General features: G+C 40.2%; 1 protein-coding gene across 10 annotated transcripts in view; it reads left to right on the top strand.

Moving 5' to 3' along the window:
• Window positions 1-25,583, top strand: part of CCDC88A (coiled-coil domain containing 88A) — a 354,197-nt gene that overhangs the window by 81,538 nt on the left and 247,076 nt on the right. For all 10 annotated transcript variants that reach the window (XM_038395536.2, XM_043512327.1, XM_043512326.1 and 7 more), the window contains 2 exons: window positions 20,535-20,643; window positions 24,921-24,990. In XM_038395536.2, the coding sequence (XP_038251464.1) occupies window positions 20,535-20,643; window positions 24,921-24,990 (179 nt within the window). The remainder of the gene's footprint in view (window positions 1-20,534; window positions 20,644-24,920; window positions 24,991-25,583) is intronic.

Genomic DNA, 25,583 nt, shown 5'->3' with positions numbered 1-25,583 from the left:
GGGACCAGCCCCATTCAACATATTCATAAATGATCTGGAAAAAGGGGTAAACAGTGAGATGGCAAAATTTGCGGATTATACAAAACTTCTCAAGACAGTTAAGTCCTAGGCAGACTGCGAAGAGTTACAAAAGGATCTCACAAAATTGGGTGACTGGGCAATGAAATAGCAGATGAAATTCAAAATTGATAAATGCAAAGTAATGCAGATTGGAAAACATAGTCCCAACTATACATATAAAATGATGGGATCTAAATTAGCTGTTACCACTCAAGAAAGAGATCTTGGAGTCATTGTGGATGACTCTGAAAACATCCACTCAATGTGCAATGGCAGTAAAAAAGCGAACAGAATGTTGGGAATCATTAAGAAAGGGATAGCTAATAAGACAGAAAATATCATATTGCCTCTATAAATCTATGGTACGCCTACATCTTGAATACTGTGTGCAGATGTGGTTGCCCCATCTCAAAAAAAGATATATTGGAATTGGAAAAGGTTCAGAAAAGTGCAACAAAAATGATCAGGGGTATGGAATGGCTGCCATATGCGGAAAGATTATTTATTAAGACTGGGAGTTTTCAGCTTGGAAAAGAGAAGACTAGGGGGCATATGGTAGAGGTCTACAAAGTCATCACTTGTGTGGAGAAAGTATTATTTACTACTCCTCAGAACACAAGAACTAGGGGTCAGCAAATTAAATTAACAGGCAGCAGGTTTAAAACAAACAAAAGGAAGTATTTTTTCACACAACGCTCAGCCTGTGGAACCCCTTGCCAGAGGATGTTGTGAAGGCCAAGACTATAACAGGGTTCAAAAATGAACTAGATAAGTTCATGGTGGATAGGTCCATCAATGACTATTAGTGAGGATGGGCAGGGCTGGTAACCCTAGCCTGAGTTTGCCAGAAGTTGGGAGTGGGCAAAAGGGAATGGATCACTTGATGATTACCTGTTCTGTTCATTCCCTCTGGGGCACCTGGCATTGGCCACTGTCAGAAGAGAGGATACTGGGCTAGATGGATCTTTGGTCTGACCCAGTATGGCCGTTCTCATGTTCTTATTATGGACCGATCACTAGTTCCTACAATTTGAGTCCAATTTCTCCTGTGAGGGCAAGGAACCTGTTTCAATGGTGCATTCTCAGAGATTAATGGAACCTGAGCATTTCCAGATAATACATTGTTTTATCAATAGACCACTTTTTTTATAGTCCTACAAAATTATTGAGTCTTTCATCCTCAGCTATCAGTAGTGTGGCCCCAAGCGTCATCTTCCCCAACTTTATGCTTACCAGTCATCCTGGTTTACAGATGACTGGTGACAGATTAGGCACAAGGAACAATGGTTGGAGTGCAAGGCCCATGTTTGACTGCATCAAAAGTAGTGATTTTTTTTATTTCTTATACTATTGCACAGTGCAAGAAAAGGAGTATTTTTTTCCTCCTCCACAGCACCCCCAAAATCTCAATCAGCAGATTTATTTTGTGTGGTGGGAGGCTTGATTCATCCAGGCCATCTCAGTGTTTGATGAAAGGTTTACATTTTAAAACTTACAATTTGCGATAGACAAGGCATTGTGCAACAGTTCAGGGATGGAAGGTTGTGGAGAAATTGTGGGTGAGAACAAGATACATTAGGAAGAACTTCTATAAGAAGTGGGTTTTAAGGAGGAATATGAAGGGAATACAGAGTGGGTGGATTTGATTTAAATCAAATTTATTTAAATCATGATTTAAATCACTAGTCAGCAAGACTAGATTTAATCATGGATTTCTATATAAAACTGAATTCTTGTTGGTTGGTATAACCTTAATACATATTCTTCACAACTCAGAGACAGATGTAGGTTTCATTTTTAGAAGGTGTACATAATACATTTTTAAAGTGATTTATTTTGAAAACTTTTCAGCAAGTTTTACATATTATATGTTTTACATATCAGAAAATGAATGATTGGTTATTTCATTTACCAAAGGTAATCGAAGCAGATATTTATGAAGTTACTGGGACGTGAGCTATCTCCAATTCAACAGGTTAATCATTAATATTTGGAGGATTTTCTTGCCATGCTGTATTAGGAAGAGAACATCACCAGACAGACATTTAAATTGTTTTATTTAACTAAAACAACATTATGTATTATGTTTTCTTCAACAGCAAACATATGCTTGTTTTGTTAAAATATTGTATGAATTTTTGAATTTAGTTAAACATTCAGGTTTTTTAAAATCAGGTTTGTTTTTGTTAAAATTGTTTTTAACTAAAATAGTTAATGAAATATTTTTTTAAAAAAACAAAAAAATCTACTGTGTCAGCCAGGTCGACATGAGAAACTTAAAAGATTGGCTTCTGCAGCTAGCTCAGTCGTCTTCACCATCATTTTCCTGTTTGTTCATAATCTGGAAAAGAAAAACAAGCTTTCCTACTTTTTCAGTTCCCAAACGATTTCTCAATTTGGAATGAATTAGTCCAAAGGAAGCAAATATTCTTTCTACACCAGCAGAAGAAACTACTACTGTTAAAAGTGAGATCATCACTTCAGACTCTGAATCCAAGTGCTTAAGTGCCTTCCACCAGTTCACTTGTATGACTTTCTTTAAAACATCATCAGGAAACATATTTCTTGAATGGTTCATCCTTAGCTCTGAAGTTTATTATAGTTGGCATTATGGAGGGATGATTGCTGGATGTCCATGTCATAGCCAACTCTTCTTCTTCAGCAGTTAAGGTTTGACCCTGGTACCGAGTATTGAGAAGATTTGCAAGAAAATGAGCAGGAGATAGTGTTTGTCCCATTCTTTTTTTTAATGCTTGTAATTTAATTCTGTCATTGCATATTTCTCTTTTTAAGATCTTAGTCAGTTCCTTCCAAATTTCAACAGCATCAGCAATAAAACAGCTATTTCCCTGCATTTTGTTCAAGGCTACAGAAATAGGCTTCAGGGGTACTCAGCATGTGTTCAACATTTCTCTTAAGACCAATGTTGAGAACTTTGGCTGTGACGGTGCCATCTATTTTTTTTATGATTTTGTTCACAAACTGTCATCAGCTTAAGCCAGTTCTTGATATAGTGCTCAAAACAGTCCACCACTGAGTTCCATTGCATGTCTTGTGGGAAACTTAGCTTGGTTCCTTCCACTTTTTGCACTGCAGCTCTGCAAAGTGGTTGTTACGGAAGTATTTTGCAATTTCAACAACATTAGCCTTTATTTCTGGAACACTGAAGTCTTTGGCTAGGAGGCGCATCAAATGAGTACTGCAACCATATGTTATTAGCTTGGACTCCCTTCACTCTCTTCTAAATAATTTCTTCTCATCTTGGATACATTTGCAGCATTGTCTGTGACCAAGCTGCATACTAGACATTTGAATTTTTTTCCCCAGTTTGTTATAGCTTTTACTGCTACTTCTTGTAAGTATTCTGCTGTGTGTGCATTTTCTGATGTATCAATTGTTTCTGTAATGAAGACATTCCCTTCTGTTGTCACACAAGCACATACAGAAGGATCATTGTGTACATTGCTCCATCAATTAAGACTCAAGTTAACAATTTTACCCTCTGGACCTTTTGCACACTGCTCAATTTCTCTTTCATACACTTTATCCAGCAGTTTACCTGCGACATCTGCTCTGTTGGGTGGACTGTATCCTGGCCATAATGACTGAACCATGTTAATGAAGCGTGGGTCCTCAATCATACGGCAAGGAGAGTTTGTTGCATAAACAAACCGGGCAATTTTTCCATCAATTACCTCTTTTTCTAATCTGCTGGTTCTTATCACAAACTTATTTATGGTTGTTTCTGGATGATGGAGATTTTTTTTCCTTTTTGCTACAGGTGATATACTGTGGCTATGTGACATGCATGATGTGACTGAAACATTATCATTGGCAGATAACTCTGAAACTATAGAAAATGATGGTGATCTTGAAGGTGGACAGTCTTCAGAATCCTGTATGTTGAGGATTGATTCTCCTAAACAAAATAATTCAATGCAGTTATTTAAATTATTATTACCATACTACTCATTGCATCCACTGACAGTCAGTACTACTTTAAAGTTGAAATTGTAAAAGGAAGATCTGCCTATTTCAGCTATTTATTTTTTCTCTCAACTGCAGAGAGTAACTAACAACTATATTTTTTGCTCAAAAATGAGAATTCAAGAATAGTCCAGAAGGAAGAGAGGCAGTCCTTAAAAAGTATGAAATAAAAAAGTTACCAACCTGAAGATCCTGCATATTCAGACATGTTCCTTTCATCATCTTCAACGCAGCTTCCTCCTGAGAAGGAACACTTCTCATGATGTTTCATTCGGGCGACCAGGCCTTGCATTTCTTTGTTGCAGTGTTTGCATTTTGCACTCTCGCCTGTCTTACCCACAGGTAGAGGAACTTCATGAAAATATTCCCAAACTGGGTCTCTTTTACGTCCTGCTGCCATGATAGGTTTTCCCTTCTAGTGAGAAAATGGTATCGGTAGATCTCAAATCAATGAAGGCTACATTCAGAAAGACCTCAAGACTTCTGGAATATGCTGCTCAAACAGTTTCACTTTTGTTTCTATTGCCTGTCCCTCCCTTCTCACATTTATCTCCAGATGACTTCTCCTTGTCCAGATCTATTCAGCCCCCAACAATCTTCTAATTATTGTATTTTTTGAAACTTTTTACTTTTAGAGAAAGGTAAGGGGTTGATTTTATGTGTACAAATATGCAAAGGGACAATAGGGTTGAGATCTGTTATTTCTCACCTCTATATAGTATTTATTTATTTATTTACAACCATTTTTGCTGTTAACGAGCATGTTATGTCTGGGGAGACAAATCCACAGTTTGAGTACTGAAAAACTAAGCATCTCTGATGGTATCTTCTAGCCTGAGCACTGAGTAAATAGAAAGATTAACCTAAATATTCTATACAGAATCCCCTGGAACCTCATAAGATTGGGTCCTTAATCCATGAACTGTTGTAACTCATTTATAAAACTTTTCTTAAACATTACATAAATATATTGTCTCATACTATAGAATGAGAATGTATAATCCCTATTCCATTAGGAGATATCTTTGAGCTATAAAGTATCTTAATTAAAATTATCTTTAGATCATTTTTTCCTCGAAAAGCATTTTATCAAAAACCGATTTAAACAAAAAAATCAAATTTTAATTTTTTTTTTTTTTTAAAGAAATTGTTGATTTTTATCCACCCTGAGTACACAGATATCATATGCCAGAGAAGTAGAAAGAATGCTGTTCCAAGTATATGGTATAAAGCAGAGTGACAGAGACTGTGTGAGAGCAATTAGAAGACCTGCCTGAGAGGGAAGAAGGTATAAAAAAAGACAAGGAGAAAAGGTGTTGCATAATGAAAACTTAGTGGGTTTTTTTGTTTTTGTTTTTTTTTTTTTTTGAAATGTCAAGATCCTGAGCAAAACAAGATGTGGTGAATGGGTGGGTGAAAAAGGATCATGGAGAGTTGAACGTAGGAGAGTTCACTCAGGAATTGGCAGTATGACAAGTAAATGAGGTAGGAGAACCTTGGAAGAGAGGAAAGTAAAGTTGAGAAAAGAGTAGATTTAAAGAGGAGGATGTCTGTATAGCGAGGGCCGTCCCTAGCTATTCTGGGGCCCTATGCACCCACATGGGGGGCAGGGCTGGCTTGGGGGTCAGGGGGGAACTGCCCCCGAGTACGCACCGGCGGCACCACTAGGGCCAGGTCCCTGCAATTCCTGGTGCTGGTGAGTGCAGGCCCAGCCTTCCTGCAGTCGTCAGGGGAGTGGAGGAGGAGAGGGTTGGGGCTGATAAGGGCCAGGAAGAGATGGGGCTGGGGTCGAGCAGTGGCGGGAGGCGGCGGGGCTGGGTCAGAGCAGGGCGGAGGCCATGGGGAAGTGGCATGGCAGGGGCTGGAGCAGCACGGAGCTGCACAGGGCACCAGGAAATTTGGTGCCCCAAATTTCCTGGTGCCCTGTGCAGCTGCGTACTTTGCATATAGGTAGGGATGGCCCTGTGTATAGTAACTGGATTTCATTGAGCAGCAGGAGAGGCAAAGTTGTAGATTAGAGATGCAGTCACAGCAGTGTAAGCAAGGAGGAAAGGAGTGGGCTAGTAAGTTCAGGGTAAAATGTAAAGACCATAGTATTGACAAAAGCCTCAAGAACAAGAAGGGAAGGCGGTAGCTAAGATCATCAGAGTGTCTAATTGGTTGAAGATCACAAAAAGAATTGAGTGATTGGATGGGTGAGACTGTTCAATGTTGAAAGAGTAGCAAGTGTTGCAATGGGATTCGGAGAAATCAAAATGAACAGTTTAATAAGAGAACAGATTCAAAGTGAATGATGTGGTGACTGGGCAAGATAATTCAGATGAATTGTAGATTTGGAAATACATGTCTTTAGAAGAAGTATGGGGATTAATGTCAGAGGAATAAAGAGAGATATGTGTCAAAGTCTAAGGAAGATGAGTTGGGGAAGTAAGTTGTATATTTGTGTGAAGAGTTGAAAGAAGAGCTGGATGGTACCTTGAAGAAGGCAAAGAGATGGGAAGAAAAAGGAGCTCATGACACACTCATTAAATCTGTTGATGGAGAATGGGGGGGAACAGAGAGAACTAGGCATTGATCAAGAGGAGGCTGGAAGAACAGAAGACAGATGACAGAAGACAGATGTCATGGGTAAATCTTTTTCACAGTGTAAAGCATCATTTTTCATAGAGCAAGTTGGCAGGTTTTACAGGATAGTAGTACATTTCATGAACATATTATAATGGTAAAAAGAAAAGGAGTACTTGTGGCACCTTAGAGACTAACAAATTTATTAGAGCATAAGCTTTCGTGAGCTACAGCTCACTTCATCGGATGCTATATATCGGATATTATAATGGTGTATATCAACCAAACAAGCTTAAAATGTTTAAGTAGAAACCTGAAGAAAGAAAACAGAATTTTCACTTTCTTTATCTTGTTGGAGCTCTACTTTAAGAATTGTAAAATCAAGGGTAACTTGTGATTTAGTATCTACTTCTTTTGGCTGATCTGGGGAGGGCCTATATTTGTGACTGGTATAGCATCAAGTATAATTTGTACTTAACTAATAATAAATATTGAAGTTTTTTGAACAGGTAACATAATGTATTTATATCCCAAAATACATATGTGGGCAATACAACAGAGCTAATGGTGTTTTTGGAACTACATCTTTTCCTTGACTACTTATGATTTTTAAACTTCATGTTCTTATTTTATATAAGCATAGGGATTTTTTTTTTTTGCATTTAATTTTTTAGGTATTGTTTTAAAGAGAAAAGGGACAAGTGGGGTCAGTGAGAAACACAAACTTTATTATGCACTTCCTGGTTGCAGGATATGTTTCTTGTAAGTACTGGACTAGTGCCTGCTTTAATTGTGTAGTTACATGAGCATTACTCCTGGGGAAATTCTGCACCAAAACGTTAAAAATTCTGTGCACAAGATTTTAAAATTCTGCATATTTTATTTGTTAAAATAACACAATATAATCACGCTGGTTACAATTATTTTGATCATTTATTTAAACGACAGTAAAATGGATGGAGAATGGGAGTGCGGAGCATTTGAGGAAATCCCCAAGCCCCCTCGGTCTAATAGTAATGTAGCTAGTATTGACCCTTTACTTCTAGTCAAATATATTCAGCCATATGCTCAGTGTTACATCATAGGCAACTGAAGAGCAAGCAAGGGACTCAAACTCACAATTTATCTCGGCTAAAAGGTCAGTAGCAAACAGTTCATGGAGTACATTTTGATAGGAAATTTTTTCACTGCAAGAATTTAGACCAGTTCTAATCACTAAAGCACCATAAGCATTTATAAGGCCATACTGTACTTTACAATAAGGCTCCTTTATACTACTTTGGCAATGTAAAGGAGCCTTAAAATTTTTACACCTGTTTTATGCTCCTGGGGGAATTCACTGAGAACAATGGGAACAATTCACTAAGCAGGCAGGCTGCTACATTCTGCTGTGCCTGAGGGGACAGAGCCTGCACCACACCTACCTCCTCAGAAACACCCCAAAGCCCTGTCCCCTACGCCAAGTATTGTGAAATAGTGAGCGAGAGGGACAGAGTGTCTCTCTCTCACATGCATGATTGCCCAGCCCCCCGGCCCTGGTGATGATTTACATCCCTACTGGCTGCTCCAGGCACCCAAACTGACCTGTCTGCACTGCTGGGGAGGGGTGCATGACTGCTCTTTCGGCTTCTCTTTGCTTCCCCATCAGAAGTCATTTTTCTGCAGAGAAGCAAAGAAATTTGCGGGGGCCATGAATTCTGTGCATGCGCAGTGATACAGAATTTTCCCAGGAGTAGAGCATGCATGTAATATAGTATTGATTAGTGGATGTGGCATGGGACCAAGAGCTTGTGTTCTAAGAACTCCTGGGTTCTAATTCCATCTCTAGCACTGACTATGCAGCTTTAGTGCAAATATTCAGTATCTAACTTCTCTGAATCCGTTTCACATCTGCAAGATTGGGATAATAATACTTTGTCTTTTTTAGAAGTGTAAAGATTCAGGTTTGTGGAGCACTATGAGGATGTTAAGTGCTATATAAAAGCTAAATATTATTTTGTTCATTATTTGCAGGTGTTCTTTTAGACTTTACACCAACTTTCAAGTTAAAGAAACTTGGAGCAAAAGTCTACTTTCAAGAGTCTGATCTGTTGTAATATCAGGATTTACAATGCTTGCAGTTTGTACAGTTTTATTATGTTTTGGCTGATAGCATTAAATAAGAGTGCAATTTTAGATTTTGATCCAGGAAGCTGTAGTACACTTTGATGGAATGATAGGAACAGAGCAAAAAGATATGGCTGCAGAAATTCTGCTAAAGGTCATGAAAAAGCCTAGAAATAATCAGATAGCAATAAAGATTAAAGGTGAATATTAATGGCCCAAAGCTCCATTTTGGAGATACGAATGCAGAAGTAGAAAACTTTAGATGGCATGCAGAGATCAGTTAATCAGCAGAATTTATCCTGCATTCTGCCCTTCGAGTTTCACAAATCTCTGTATGAATTTGGCTCTCTAAGGGGTTATCAAATCTTAATATTTGTCAAACGTGTTCAGATTTAACCCATACATTGGTCTCTACTCAGTCGCTTTTGTGATTACTATATCCACCTTGTGAATGACTCATCCAAAATGGTCTCCCTAGTCATTTTTACAGAATATAATAACCAGCACAATACTCCAATTATGATCAGTAAGAATCTGTTTGTATGCCAATTTTGCTCGATACATAATATTACAAATCTAAGCAAGAACGATTGTATGCATATTGGATTCTTAAAATAACTGAGTGAGTGGGTTGGTAGGCCCCATTCTCTGTTGCCCAGCACCTTGTATAATGATTTCACACTATAGCAGAGTGAGTGAAAAACATTACAATTTTGATGTGAAAATGTTTTTCTGCTCTTAAATGGCTACAAAACATGATTTAAACATAGTTTTAAAATTTAAATTGCTTTTTAAAATTCATATACATTGCTCATTCTTTACTTCCCATTTTATAGTCTTAAGTTGATAAATTTGATTTTTCCTTGTGTCTTTTGTTTCCTAATTGGTTTTAGAATTTAAGATTTTACATAGATATTTTCTACTAAGAAGTTTCATATTTAAAATGCTCAGCTATACCAAAAAAGATAAATCTAGGGCCTCATTAACATCCTTACTGTGAAGGGAACACAAACTCAAAATACAAAATTGATAGCCTGTGCTCTATTTACAACCACTTATCTTTCTTGACTCGTGGAAGCTCAATGTACAGGAAGCTGGAATGCTTCATCCAAGCTATACCCTGACACCAAAGTTTGCAGTTTGAAGTCCATTGGACTTGTACTTCTGATCAGTTAGATGCTTTTTAAAATGTCACAGTGAAATGGCTAAGTATAAGCTTTAGGAGCCTAATTTTAGGCTTATATTTTTGATGTGTATGTATATAAGGCTGTTTTTCACAGCAGAGTTAACATGAATGTAGATAACTCGAGTTAACTCCTCTTGAGTTAATCTTGTTTGAATGAGAATGGCCACACTTCAAAATAATACTGGAACATTACACAGTGATTGGATTACTGCAAGAGCAATTGTGTTCGTAGCTGACAAGTTGTGCTAACTCAGGCTGTAGCCTCTACTCCCTGACAGGTCAGCCAAAACAAGTTAACAGCCCCACCAGGGCCGTCCTTAGGCATATACGCAGCATATCCAGCTGTGTAGGGCACCTGAAAATTTGGGGCACCACTGGGTCTCAGTGTCCACCCTCCTGGCTCTTCCTGTCCCTCTTTTATCATAGAATCTCAGGGTGGAAGGGACGTCAGGAGGTCATTTAGTCCAACTCCCTGCTCAAAGCAGTACCAGTCCCCAACTAAATCATCCCTGCCAAGGCTTTGTCAAGCCTGACCTTAAAAACCTCTAAGAAAGGAGATTCTCCACCTCCCTAGGTAACCCATTCCAGTGCTTCACCACCCTCCTAGTGAAAAAGTTTTTCCTAATATCCACTCCCCGACTGCACCTTGAGACCATTACTACTTGTTCTTTCATACCGGCTTCGAACTAGACATGGCGCCATTGATCGCTACCCTTGAGCCTGATGATCTAGCCAGCTTTCTATCCACCATATAGTCCATTCATCCATCCCATACTACTTAAACTTGCTGGCAATACTACTGTGGGAGACCCTATCAAAAGCTTTGCTAAAGTCAAGGAATAACACGTCCACTGCTTTCCCCTCATCCACATCCAGTAATCTCATCATAGAAGGCAATTAGGTTAGTCAGGCATGCCTTGTTTTTGATGAATCCATGCTAACTGTTCCTGATCACTTTCCTCTCCTCTAAGTGCTTCAAAATGGATTCCTTGAGGACCTGCTCCATGATTTTTCCAGGGACTGAGGTGAGGCTGAGAGGCCTGTAGTTCACCAGATCTTCCTTCTTCCCTTCTTTAAAGATGGGTCACTACAGTAGCCTTTTTCCAGTCATCCAGGACCTCCCCTGATCACCATGAGTTTTCAAAGATAATGGCCAATGGCTCTGCAATCACATCCGCCAACTCCTTTAGCACCTTCGGATGCAGCACATCCGGCAACATGGACTTGTGCTTGTCCAGCTTTTCTAAATAATCCTGAACCACTTCTTTCTCCACAGAGGGCTGGTCACCTTCTCCCAATACTGTGCTGCCCAGTGCAGTAGTCTGGGAGCTGACCTTGTTCATGAAGACAGAGGCAAAAAAAAATCATTGAGTACATTAGCATTTTCCACATCCTTTGTCGCTAGTTTGCCTCCTTCATTCAGTAAGGGGCCCACCCTTTCCCTGACCACCCTTCTTGTTACTCTTAACATCCCTTACTAGCTGCAACTCCAAGTGTTATTTGGCCTTCCTGATTTCACTCCTGCATGCCTGAGCAATATTTTTATACTCCCTGGTCATTTGTCCAATCTTCCACTTCTTGTAAGCTTCTTTTTTGTGTTTAAGATCAGCAAGGATTTCACTCTTAAGCCAAGCTGGTCACTTGCCATATTTACTATTCTTTCTACACATCGGGATGGTTTGTTCCTGCAACCTCAATAAGGATTCTTTAAAATACAACCAGCTCTCCTGGACTCCTTTCCCCCTCATGTTATTCTCCCAGGGGATCCTGCCCATCAGTTCCCTGAGGGAGTCAAAGTCTGCTTTTCTGAAGTCCAGGGTCCACATTCTTCTGCTCTCCTTTCTTCCCTGTGTCACGATCCTGAACTTGACCACCTCAAGATCGCTGCCTCCCAGGTTCCCATCCACTTTTGCTTCCTGTACTAATTCTTCCGTTCTTGACCTGCTGCTCACAAAGAGGTCTGCCCCTAGTTGGTTCCTCCAGCACTTGCACCAGGAAATTGTCCCCTACACTTTCCAAAAACTTCCTGACCCTTCCTGCAGGCTCCTACAGCTGGCCACTGCAGCCTGGTGATTCTTACTTTGGAGGGTATCTAGTAACTTAAAAGTGAAAAAGCCTTCCAGCCTGCCAGACTTATTAGCACAACATTGAAACTGTTAAATAACCATTCAAGTGGTAATGAAGCCATTTAACAGACATTTGCCAACCTCCACATATATATGGTTTCAGAATGTCTGACAAAAACAATTGTGCATTATTGTAATATTTACTTGAAACATGTTAGTCTACAGGATGTTAGTTTAAAATTTGTTTTAAAAATATTTCATTGGTGAATTGGTGAAAATTATAAAATCACATCTCTAAAAAATCCTTGCATAGATTTTTAGATGCACAATCATCTTTAGCGTTAAATGCTTGGATCTTCAGACATACAGTTTTTTAAATAAATCCTTCAAAAGACCACAGTTATCTAAAATACACATTTTAATTACTATAGTAAAAAAAAACAAAACAAAAACTTGCTTCCAAAGTCTTCCTGTCCACCCCTTTCTCCCTTCACCCCTCCCCCCCGGGTTGAAGAGAGCCCTTAAAGGGACAACACCCCTTTCCTTCCAGATAGCCAGACAGAGAGTTTCTCTTTCTTTACTTCTGACTATCTTATGAACTAGTTTTAAGAGAACCCTCCCACAAAATGAGTACGTAATAAGATACAAAATCTTTTGTTATGCCTAAAATATTGGGAAACATATTTTTTAAATTTGGTGAAATTTCATAAACATGTCTGTTGTTATGGAGATCACACAAAGTAAATTAGTGTTTCCTTTTTCTAAAAGCAATGAACATTGTTATGAACACACTAAACCTCTGTGACTGATTTAAAATAATGTCTTTGTTTCAGTGAGTTAAATATGTAGTAATCTGGAATGATTACTTTCTGAAGGTTTAAGAGTTCATTTAAAATATAAAATCAGCTTAGAAATACTGATTAAGAAAATGTAAAACAGAGAAGAGCTGCCTCATGTATTCCATAATATTTAATGTTGTATTCAGCAAGACAGTTGACTTGCCCTTACTACAAAGTTTTTGCAAATAAAACTTCAGGGTATATTAAAAAAAACCCTGTGACTGACATTTTTTATTCCCAAATTCAGTGCTTTTAATTAGGTACCTTCTGCATGTCCAGTCTTCACCATCTGGTATGCAGTGGAAAATAGGCTTCATGTTATTTAGAAAGAAATTGCAGAAGAGTGTTTTTTTCAAATATCATTTACTTCATTTGGGTTCAGGGTTTTGGCTGGAAGGGGGTGAGCAGGGTGGGGGAGGGAATAGAGGAGGGAAACAATGGGGAAAGGGCGGGGCTTGGGCAGCATGGGGCGGGGCCTAGGGCAAAGCTGGAGTGGAGTATGGATGGGGCCACAGGCAGAAGAGGTGGGCTGGGGAGCTAGCCTCCCCAAGCGGCAGCTTCACCCATTGCCCATGACAGCAGGTAAGAGTGAGTTGGCTCCCGCATGCCTAGCGCACTGCAGTCTCCTTAGGCAGGGGCCATATTGACAGAGCCAAATGTGCCAGCACCGTACATTCTGTGTAAGGGAGAGAGTACTGGGGTCTCTGGGGGGATTCTCTGCCACAGTGAGGCGGGCTGGGCGTCTTGGTATCCTTTGCTGCCTTGTCCCTTTGCTGCCTCATCCCTCCTCACCCTTGGGCTGCAAGCGCGGGCTGTTGGCAGGCATAGTGGCAGTAGTTTAATAATACTGCGTAGGACTGCATAAATCCTAAGGATGGCCCTGAGCACCACTGTATTTGAGTTAAGGATTTTTGAGTGTGGATAGGAATGAAATTAGGGGGCAACACTTGAGTTAACTGTGCTGTAAAGACAAACGCTAAATATAGTTCATAGCAACTTTGTTAATGTATTGAAAGTCTAAACTTGTTGTTGTTGACCCTGAAGCAGTTGGGTTTTCAAGTGACAAAAGTTTTATCCCACTGAAAAGAAAAGTTTTTATTAAAAATTCAATTTTAGCATGTGCTAAGCTTTAACCATATGAATAATCTTGGTAAACTCAATGAAATCAATGGTGAACTCATGCGAGCAAAGTTGTATTCCCACTTAAATGTTTACAAAATTAGGTCCTTAATTTTCAATATTTTGTTTTTTGGCATAGCAGTCTTGTAAAATTCAAAGATATTCTACCAGTAGTGACGTTAAAATATATAATATTTTAGCGTCTTATAAATTCTAACTAGAGGATCACACACTTTGTGGCTTCTGTTAGACCAACCTCATGGCACACTGCAAGGGTTCCTTGCATCTCTCAGTTCTCCCCACATGCTCCCTCTATTTTCATAGATACTAAGGTCAGAAGGGACCACTCTGATCATCTAGTCAGACCTCCTGCACAGCGCAGGCCACAAAATGTCACCCACCCACTCCTATGAAAAACCTCACCCATGTCTGAGCTATTGAAGTCCTCAAATCATGGTTCAAAACTTCAAGGAGCAGAGAAGCCTCCCTCCAGTCAACCATGCCCCATGCTACAGAGGAAGGCAAAAATACCTCCAGGGCTTCTCCAATCTGCCCTGGAGGAAAACTCCCTCCCGACCCCAAACATGGCAATCAGCCAAACCCTGAGCACATGGGCAAGATTCACCAGCCAGATACCCAGGAAAGAGTTTTCTATAGTAAATCAGATCCCATCCATCTAATATCCCATCTCAGGGGATTTGGCCTATTTACCCTGAATATTTAAAGATCAATTACTTACCAAAATCCCATTATCCCATCATACCATCTCCTCCATAAACTTATCGAGTAGAATCTTAAAGCCAGATAGATCTTTTGCCCCCACTGCTTCCCTTGGAAGGCTATTCCAAAACTTCACTCCTCTGATGGTTAAAAACCTTCGTCTGATTTCGAGTCTAAACTTCCTGGTGGCCAGTTTATACCCATTTGTTCTTGTGTCCACATTGGTGCTGAGCTGAAATAATTCCTCTCCCTCTCCTGTATTTATCCCTCTGATATATTTATAGAGAGCAATCATATCTCCCCTCAACCTTCTTTTAGTTAGGCTAAACAAGCCCAGCTCCTTAAGTCTCCTTTCATAAGAGAAGTTTTCCATTCCTCGGATCATCCTAGTAGCCCTTCTCTGTACCTGCTCCAGTTTGAATTCATCCTTTTTAAACATGGGAGACCAGACTGCACACAGTATTCTAGGTAAGGTCTCACCAGTGCCTTGTATAACGGTACTAAAACCTCCTTATCCCTACTGGAAATGCCTCTCCTGATGCATCCCAAAACCGCATTAGCTTCTTTCACAGCCATATCACATTGGCAGCTCATAGTCATCCTATGATCAACCAATACTCCAAGGTCCTTCTCCTCTTCCGTTACTTCTAATTGATGCGTCCCCAACTTATAACTAAAATTCTTGTTATTAATCCCTAAATGCATAACCTCACACTTCTCACTATTAAATTTCATCCTATTACTATTACTCCAGTTTACAAGGTCATCCAGATCCTCCTGTATAATATCCCGATCCTTCTCCGAATTGGCAATACCTCCCAGCTTTGTATCATCTGCAAACTTTATTAGCACACTCCCACTTTTTGTGCCAAGGTCAGTAACAAAAAGATTAAATAAGATTGGTCCCAAAACCGATCCCTGAGGAACTCCACTGGTAACCTCCCTCCAACCTGACAGTTCGCCTTTCAGTAGGACCCGTTGCAGTCTCCCCTTTAACCAATTCCTTATCCACCTTCTGATGTTCATATTGATCCCCATCTTCTCCAATTTAACTAATAATTCCCCATGTGGCACCGTATCAAATGCCTTACTGAAATCTAGGTAAATTAGATCCATTGCATTTCCTTTATCTAAAAAAATCTGTTACTTTTTCAAAAAAGGAGATTAGGTTGGTTTGGCACGATCTACCTTTTGTAAAACCATGTTGTATTTTGTCCCATTTACCATTGACTTCAATGTCCTTAACTAATTTCTCCTTCAAAATTTTTTCCAGGACCTTGCATACTACAGAGGTCAAACTAACTGGCCTGTAGTTACCCGGATCACTTTTTTTTCCTTTCTTAAAAACAGGAACTATATTAGCAATTCTCCAATCATTCCGTACTACTCCTGAGTTTACAGATTCATTAAAAATTCTTGCTAATGGGCTTGCAATTTCAGGTGCCAATTCCTTTAATATTCTTGGATGAAGATTATCTGGGCCCCCCGATTTAGTCCCATTAAGCTGTTTCAGTTTCGCTTCTACCTCTGATATGGTAGTATCTACCTCTATATCCTCCTTCCCATTTGTCATGCTACCATTATCCCCAAGATCCTCTTTAGCCTTATTAAAGACTGAGGCAAAGTATTTGTTTAGATATTGGGCCATGCCTAGATTATCTTTAACCTCCACTCCATCCTCAGTGTTAAGCGGCCCCACTTCTTCCTTCTTAGTTTTCTTCTTATTTATATGGCTATAGAACCTTTTACTATTGGTTTTAATTCCCTTTGCAAGGTCCAACTCTACTCGACTTTTAGCCTGTCTCACTTGATCCCTACATGTTCTGACCTCAATTAGGTAGCTTTCCTTGCTGATCCCTCCCATCTTCCACTCCCTGTATGCTTTCTGCTTCTTCATAATCACCTCTCTAAGATGCTTGCTCATCCAGCTTGGTCTACAACTCCTTCCTATGAATTTTTTCCCCTTTCTTGGGATACAGGCTTCCGATAGCTTCTGCAGCTTTGATTTAAAGTAATCCCAGGCCTCCTCTACCTTTCGATCCATAAGTTCTTCAGTCCAATCCACTTCCCTAACTAATTGCCTTAATTTTTGAAAGTCAGCCCTTTTGAAATCAAAAACCCTAGTTGCAGATTTATTTTTGTTAATCCTTCCATTTAGTTTGAACTGAATTAGCTCATGATCACTTGAGCCAAGATTGTCCCCTACAACCATTTCTTCTATGAGGTCCTCGCTACTCACCAAAATTAAATCTAAAATGGCATCCCCTCTAGTCGGTTCGGCAACTACTTGATGAAGGAATCCATCAGCTATCGCATCTAGGAAAATCTGAGCCCTATTATTATTACTAGCACTGGTCCTCCAGTCTATATCTGGGAAGTTAAAGTCTCCCATGATCACGCAGTTTCCATTAGTATTTACTTGATTAAAGACATCAAAAAGGGCTCTATCCATATCCAAATTAGATCCCGGAGGTCTATAGCACACCCCAAGCACTATCGTAGGAGAGGCTTTACTAGTTTTCTTCCCCAATGTAATTTTTGCCCAGACGGACTCTGTCTTATCCATTGCATCGCTTCTTATTTCTTTACATTCTAACTCATCATTGATATACAATGCTACTCCACCCCCTTTACCTTTGTTTCTGTCTTTCCTAAAGAGCACATACCCTTCAATACCTGTAGTCCAATCATGACTACTATTCCACCTTGTTTCTGTTATCCCTATAATATCTGGTTTCACTTCCTGCACCAGTAGCTCTAGTTCCTCCATTTTGTTACCTAGACTCCTCCCATTGGTGTACAAACATCTTAATTTTTGCTGTTTGGACTCGCTCACATTTTGTACCCTATTAGGCACAGTCATTCTACAGCCAGTATAACCTTTTAGACTAGTATCCACACCGCCCTCGCTCCTTATATACATTCTCCTACCCATGGCTGTATCCTTTCTTACTTCATCTTCTTCCCTCTCAATGCTAAAATCTGGCGTGGAGATTTTCTGGATATCTCCCATCCATCTCCCCCCAATTCCTACTTTAAAGCTCTCTTTATCAGTTGTGCCAGCCTCAATCCTAGAAGTCTATTTCCTTCCCTACTCAGATGAAGTCCATCCCGAGAGAACTGACCTCTGTCCGTGAATGCCTCCCAGTGGCCATACATCCCAAAGCGCTCCTTATAGCACCACTGCCTAAGCCATCTGTTGACAGTCATAATCTTGTCAGACCTTTGTTGCCCTTCTCTAGGAACAGGAAGTATCCCGCTAAAGATCACCTGAGCCTCAATTTCCTTAAGCGTCTTCCCCAGCCTAGCATAGTTTCCCTTAATACTTTCCAGCGAGAATCTAGCTGTATCATTTGTTCCCACATGAAGGATAATTAGGCGATTCTTTCCCGCTCCCTTTAGGATCCTTTTCAACCTCAGGTCTACATCCCGTATCTTAGCACCCAGAAGACAGCACACCCTTCTATTCTCAGGATCAGCTCTAGTTACAGGCCTGTCTATTCTTCTCAATAAAGAGTCCCCGATCACATAGACCTGCCTTTTCCTGGTGACAGTGCTATTCTCCAGTCTCTCCCCTGTTCCCTCTGGCTGCAAGTTCTTTCTATTCCTATTTTCCCTTACAATCCTCTTCTACCCATCCTGTATCCTCCTGGGGCTCATATTTGTTGTAGTCTCCCTTGACTCTTTCCCTTTTCCTATAGGACTAGCCTCTCTTCTCTTCTTCCTTACCCTTCCACCTTCAGCGACTACCTGCTGAGCCCCTTCTTCATTTTCCAACTCTGCAAACCTGTTCCTAAGCTCTATTTCTCCTTCACTAGCCCGTCTTTTTCTCTGCCTGGTTCTTTGAGTCACATGTTTCCACTGACCACTTTCCTCACCCAGTCTCTCCTCAAAATTCCCCAGCCCTGCTTCCATCTGTGAGTCTGAGCTTTTCCCTTCAGATACCTCATATCTTTGCTCCATCATCTGCTCAAACCCCTTCCTAAACTCAACCAGACTTTCCACCTGCATCTCCAAACCTCGGATCTTTTCCTCCATCAGCTCTATCAGACAGCATTTCATGCAGACAAAACTCTTACCGGTTCCCCCCTCCAGGATCATGTACATACCACAGCTTCCACATCCAGTCATCCTCAATGTGTCTTTCACTGCAGGAGTCACTCCCACAGCTGCTTCTGTATCTGTCAACTCCTTCCCACCTAAATCCTGTTAATATGGGAAACAGGAGCCACACCAAAAAGACCACAACCCCCCAGCAAAAGCAAACCCCAAACAAGCACCACAATACAAACTCCCCTTGGAAACTCCCCTGTTTAGAGCTCTGTTTGCTAGCTCCCTGTGCTACTGCAGCTGTCTGTGCCGCTGCCTGACTGGCTGGCTACCTTTATAGGGCCCCTAGTCAGAAGCCCCACCCCCTAATCAGGCTCAGCTGCTCTCCCAGCACAAAACCCCTACACACACACACAAATACAAATACTAAAAATACAAAACCAAGTACAACTATCTTCTCCTTCAACAGAACTCCCACTCAAACTCCCCTGTTTAGAGCTCTGTTTGCTAGCTCCTGTGCCGCTGCAGCTGTCTGTATTTCAGGGAGTCCCGGCAGAAACTCCCCTCCCTACCTGCACATACACACAAACACCCCTTCCCAGTCCTCCTTTCACCACATATCAGGTTCTCTGTGATGGCTTTATACCATTATCTTCTGTTCTTCCCTTCCTCCCATGGCAATTTTCAGAGTAGCAGCCGTGTTAGTCTGTATTCGCAAAAAGAAAAGGAGTACTTGTGGCACCTTAGAGACTAACAAATTTATTTGAGCATAAGCTTTCGTGAGCTACAGCTCACTTCATCGAGCTGTAGCTCACAAAAGCTTATGCTCAAATAAATTTGTTAGTCTCTAAGGTGCCACAAGTACGCCTTTTCTTTTTCCCATGGCAATGGCTCTGTGTGCCCCACAATACCTTCATATCAGGGGCACTGTGTGCTTCCCATTTCCACCCATCCAGCATGCCAGGGGATCGTGCGGCCCACCATTCCTCCCTTCCCTTCAGTGTCAGGCTCTGTGCTGCCCCATTTTCCCCTCCTTCCTCCCCCATGCCAAGAATTCTGTGCCCTCTCATTTATCTCCATCACATGCCAGTTTCTTTGTCCCCCCATTTGCCCTTGTGACTGCTCCTGTCAAGATGTATGCAATTTTACTGTAGCCCTATTGGTATCATGATATTACAGAGACAAGGTGGGTGAGGTAGTATCTTTTATTGGACCAACTTCTGTTGGTGAGAGAGACAAGCTTTTAAGCTTACACAGAGCTCTTTAGGTTTGGGAAATGTACTCAGTGTCAAAACTAAATGCAAAGTGGAACAGATTGTTTAGCATAAGTAGTTAACACATATTTCATGGGACCATTCAAAGTGAAGTGACCTGTTAACACCTCCACAATCATAGGAGGGAAAGGAGAAAAAAAAAGTCTAAAAGCATTGGTGTGCTTAGGAATACACTATTAATATTTTCCAGTTGGAATATTTTATCAGCTTAGATAACACAAGATCCTTCGATATTGTAAATTGACTTCAGTGGAGCTATGACAATTTATAATAGCTGAGGATCTGCTCTTATAATCTTTAGCAGCAGAGTACTGTAAATTGATATACAGTAGAACCCGGTTTATCCGAGCCTCCATTATCCAGCTGTCTGTATTAACTGGACCGGGGCTTGGGGCGTCTGTCCCAGTATTAACAGTAATTAGTAATTGTACTGGATGTTTCAGATGATTGGATTTGTCAGTCATTTTCTATTTCTACTTGTTTAGAGAAAGATCTCAAAAATATGTGTAATTTCAGTGTAATACTTGTTGGTAATTAGTTTTATTTTTCTTTTTTCTTGCAGCAACCCTAAATCCACCAGCCAGAGAGTAAATAAGAAAGTCAACAATGATGCATCACTTAGGATTCAAAATTTGTCTATTTTGGTGAGACAAATAAAATCTTATTATCAGGTAAGTAATTTTTTCTCTTGCTGCCTTTTATGTAGATTTTTGAACAAGTTCTTAATAAGTTTTTAGAGATGAGTCCGACAAAAGCAAGGTGAGCACTTAAAACCACAACTGTATGAGTTTATTTTTTCCAATTTGTCTTTTACTCAACATTTACCACTGTTCCGTGTATGCCTGGTTCTGGTGATTACATTCGAAAGTAGTAAGGGGATCTGAAAACAACTAACATTTGAATTATTGATCTGTCCATATAGCTGATTATTGACTGTTCTGAGTTGTTCTCATATTAAATCATTTAATGTCAATCAGCAGCCTCTGAATCCACATACATTTTGTGCAAATAAGGGATAAGTATATCACATATGAAATCAAAGTCTGCAAATTGCCCCCCGGTTTACGATGACTTTCATTAAATTTTTATTACTGTTGTAGGAACTTGTCATAAATATAAAGGGAAGGGTAACAACTTTCCTGTATACAGTACTATAAAATCCCTCCTGGCCAGAGGCACAAAATCTTTTTACTTGTAAAGGATTAAGAAGCTCAGGTAACTTGGCTGGCACCTGACCAAAAGGACCAATCAGGGGACAAGATACTTTCAAATTTGGGGTGGGGGAAAAAGGTTTTGGTCTGTCTGTTCTATGTGCTTGCTGGACACAGATCAAAGAAACAAGCAACCAACTCCTTTAGAATTAGTAAGTACTAGCAAGGGAATGTGTTCGCTTATTTTTATTTTGGTTTGTGATTTTTCTCTGTGCTGAGAGGAAGGTCTATTCCTGGTTTTCTTTTTGTAACTTTAAAGTTTGGCCCACATGGAAATCCTCTGTGTTTTTGAATCTGATTGTTCTGTAAGATTATCTTCCATTCTAATTTTATAGAGGTGCTTCTTTTACCTTTTTTCTTTCTAATAAAGTTCTGTTTCTTTTAGAATCTGATTGGGTTTTTTTTAGTGTCCTTAAAAAAACCCAAGGTTGGTCTGTGCTCATCTTGTTTATTCCCAAGCCTCCCCAGGAAAGGGGGTGTGGGGGTTTGGGGGGATATTAGTGGGGAGTAGGAATTCCAAGTGGTTCTTTCCCTGAGTTTGTCTAAATCACTTGGTGGTGGCAGCGTTACCTAATCCAAGGTAGAAGGGAGAATTTGTGCCTTGGGGAGTTTTTAACTTAAGCTGGTAGAAATAAGCTTAGGGGGTCTGTCATGTGGGTCCCCTAGAGTTCAGAGTGGGGAGGAAACCCTTACAGAACTACTTACATTTTTTTGTTTGATTTTTATTTATCATTTGGTTGAGTTTTCCTAATAGGAAGTACTTGAGAAACCCAGTGATGAGCTAATTCCACAGCTATAGCTTAGCTATTTTATTTTATTTTAATGTGATAGAAGGCATAGTATTGTGTGGGCAGACTGTGTGCCCCCACATAGCCCTACTGAAGTCATTGTGGTTCTGTAGGATATGGGAGTCTGCCTGCAATCTATACAATGCACAGTACAGGTTTGGGGACTTAGTGGGGCACTATATTACTGTTCATTGATTTTAATCATAACATTTTGTTCCTGGATCATTTGTATAGTCTTGGGCTACCATGTTAAATAATCTGTCAATCGAATGTTGAAATCAATTGAATGTTAGGCTGTGTCATGTATGATTATTGTAAGTGTGTGCCTGCCTGATGACGCTGACATGTTTGGCAACTGTAAAAATGATTATTATAGTGAAGGTAAAGTTCTTTGAGTCCTCGCACTTATCCATTACATTGTAGGTTTGTGCACATCTCATGCATGAACATTGGAGAGTTTTCTTTACTGGTATCTGTAGGGAAGGCTCCACTCTTCCCATCTCCTTGTGCTCAATTCCTTCTTACCATCTGTGGTGAGTAGTTGGAGCCTCTGGGTTCATAGTTTGTTCTTTGAGAGCTAAGTTGTGGGTACTTATCTTACCTTTCCTAGTGGTTTGTTGGCTGATATAACTGTGATATTCCAAGTTCTGATAGGTTCTGATAGATAGCATGTAGCCTCTGCTTCTGTCAGTAATCAAGAACCACTATGCCTGTGCTGCATCCAAATCTTCAAATGCTCCACCTCATAGTGTGGTTCATCAGTGGTTAGGTGTAGAAGAGGTGCATTGCTCAATGGTAGTTCAGGATGTTCTACTTAATAGCAGGAAGCCTTCTACAAGGGCTACTTACCTGAATAAATGGAATGTTTGTCTTTCTGGGCAGCTTCCGGAAACTGTCAACTTTGCACACATTTGGCCTCAACTGTGTTCATTAATCCTATAATAACCAGATTATTTAAGATAATATAGATTATTCCCTCTTGTTTGTGAACCGGTGCTGACTTGGGACTTAAATTTAGTATTGTCTGCTCTTATGAGTCCCCCATTCTAGTCCTTAGCATCTTGTTCATTTCTGCATCTTTCAGCCATCACCTCTACCAGCAGAGTGGGAGAATTGCAGACACTTGTCACAGATCTGCAGTACTGTTTTTAATAAGGACAAAATCCAGCGCAGACTTCATCTGAAGTTTCTGTGTAAGGTGGTTTCCCATTTCCATCTTAATCAACCTATATTCTTATCTATTTTTTCCCAAAAATTCTGTGCTCACAAGGGTGAACAAAAGCTGCACATACTAGATGTGCACTGAGTTTTGGCTTTTGACCTGGACAGAACAAAATCTTTCAGGATCTCTACCCAGTTATTAGTTTCCTACATAGAACACACGAAGGGTCACCTGATTTTGACTCACTTGCAAATGGATTACCAGTTGTATCTTTGTCTTATGCTGCAATGGGCATGACTCTACCTGAAAAGTTGACAGCGCACACTACCAGAGCTCATGCTGCCTCGGTAACTTCTGTAGCACACATCGCTATTGTACGTTTGTAGAGTACCAACGTAGTCTTTTGTTCACATTAACTATGCTCTCACCACTGTGTCAAGAGATGAAGAGACGGTGCAAAGACGGCAGAGAAACCTGTCTTGCAGTCCCCCTTCCACTCAGCCTCCGACCCCCACCACCTTTGATAATAACTTGGAAGTCACCTACTTGTGTAATGGACTGCAAGCACTTGAAGAAAAAACAGGTGTGACACACTTATCTCAAAATAGCACCCTGTAATCCCCATATTCATCGTTCATATACAGTTGTGATATTTCATGCAAAGCTTGCCATGTAAGATATTATATGAAAGTTTCTTACAATGCAGGAAGGAACAAAGCAGCTCTGCCAAGGAACCTTCAGCAGAGGATTGACAAGCACCTCCAGGAAAGTTTCCTAGAGATCTCTTTGGAGGATTCCCGTGCGATCTCGGCATGCATTAATCCCCTGTACTGCCGCACTGATTAGCTGCACAGGGAAATGTCTGGCACACAGAAACAGAGCCAGCCTTGTACATTTCTATATCCTGAACCTACCTTCGCACTACACAAATCACAGCCACTTACTAGGCGTCTCCTCTCCTGCTTCTTGCTCACAGGGGAGCAACTGCTGAGACTGGCTAGACACCTCCAAAGTGATGAACAGTTCCTTGCTGTCTGCCCCACTGAGTGACCCGGCCGGGGGCTCCACATTGTCGTCTAACTCCACCTGTTCATCAATGACTTTGTCCTCCGGGTTAGGTCCTCTTTGCGCCACCTCCAGGCCTGCCGAAGTATATATGGGGCTCTTGGTGGTGGAGGTGTGGTCACCTCCAAGGATTTTTCATGGTAGTTTGCTTCACTTACAGTTTTAAGCATTTTAAGAATACCTGTGTATTTTGTTTTAGATTTACTTAATACCGGCATAACTCTCTGTTAAGACATATAAGCGAAACAACAGTTAGGAGAAAGTGGAATGACCAATATTTGTAATTTTCATTTTCTTGAATAAAGTATAAAATAAATAAATACATTTATCAATTGTCTATTTTAAGACTGTAAACATCAGCTAATGTAAAAGGCTTTTTTTTCCCTGCATTCTTCCTTTGATTCAGGGTCTGTAGGTTGGCTCTTGCCACTAGGAGATTTCACTATACTGGAACTTCACTACACTTCAGTGCCCAGTTATAAGAGTTCTGCAGCCAACAGAAAGAGAACAAAGCTTTTGTAGAACTGATGCAAAGCTTTAAGGTTTTTACAAAGCTCAAATAGTTAAATCTAGAATATGTGTGAATGAGTTTGAATTAAGATATATATTATTTAGAAGCTACTCCTATTACACTAACTTCAATTTAAATGTGATTAGCATTTGATATTTGCTTTGATTCAATACACATGAATTAAAAATATTAATTTTATCAATTTCCACAGGAGACTTTGCAGCAGTTGATCATGATGTCTTTGCCAAATGTCTTAATAATTGGCAAAAATCCTTTTTCTGGTAAGTGTTTTTTATTTTATTTTTTAAAAATCTGTAGTTAGCTCGTTGAAAATGTAGCTCAGGTAGGAATGAGCCACACCAGAGGGCTTGATGAAAATTTTAGCAAACACTTGACTACAGACTGATGCTTCTGCTCAGATCTGAAGGTCAACAATAAAAACCACAAAATATTAAACAAATAAAACCTCAAGGTAGAGATGCTCCCATTGGGGTTTATATTAAACTATAACTGTCTTTTTAATCTTTTCTATGCCATGCTTCAGTGCATGACAGCAGGAATTATTTCTTTTGGGCAAGAGAAACCATCTCAAACAAAACTACCTATCTGTTATCTCCCTTGTCAAATCCACTATTTTTAATCTTGACATTATCCTTGACGCTGAACTTTTCTTTCACCTCCCATATCTGTAAATCTGTCTCAATAGCCATGTCTGTAACATATCCCATTTTCCTGGGTACTGTGCCTCCACTCATTTGTGACTTTATCTTTTCTAATCTTGACTGTTGCTGCTATCTTCTCCTAGGACTCTCCGGGTATGTCCACATAGCCCATGGAAGCAAGTCTCTCAGACATGGCTGACAGACTTGAGATA

This window comes from Dermochelys coriacea, chromosome 3 (assembly GCF_009764565.3).
Source record: "Dermochelys coriacea isolate rDerCor1 chromosome 3, rDerCor1.pri.v4, whole genome shotgun sequence".
Classification (NCBI taxonomy): Eukaryota; Metazoa; Chordata; order Testudines; family Dermochelyidae; genus Dermochelys; species Dermochelys coriacea.
The sequence above is the reverse complement of the archived record's forward strand: the minus strand, read 5'-3'. Positions and strand labels throughout refer to the sequence as shown.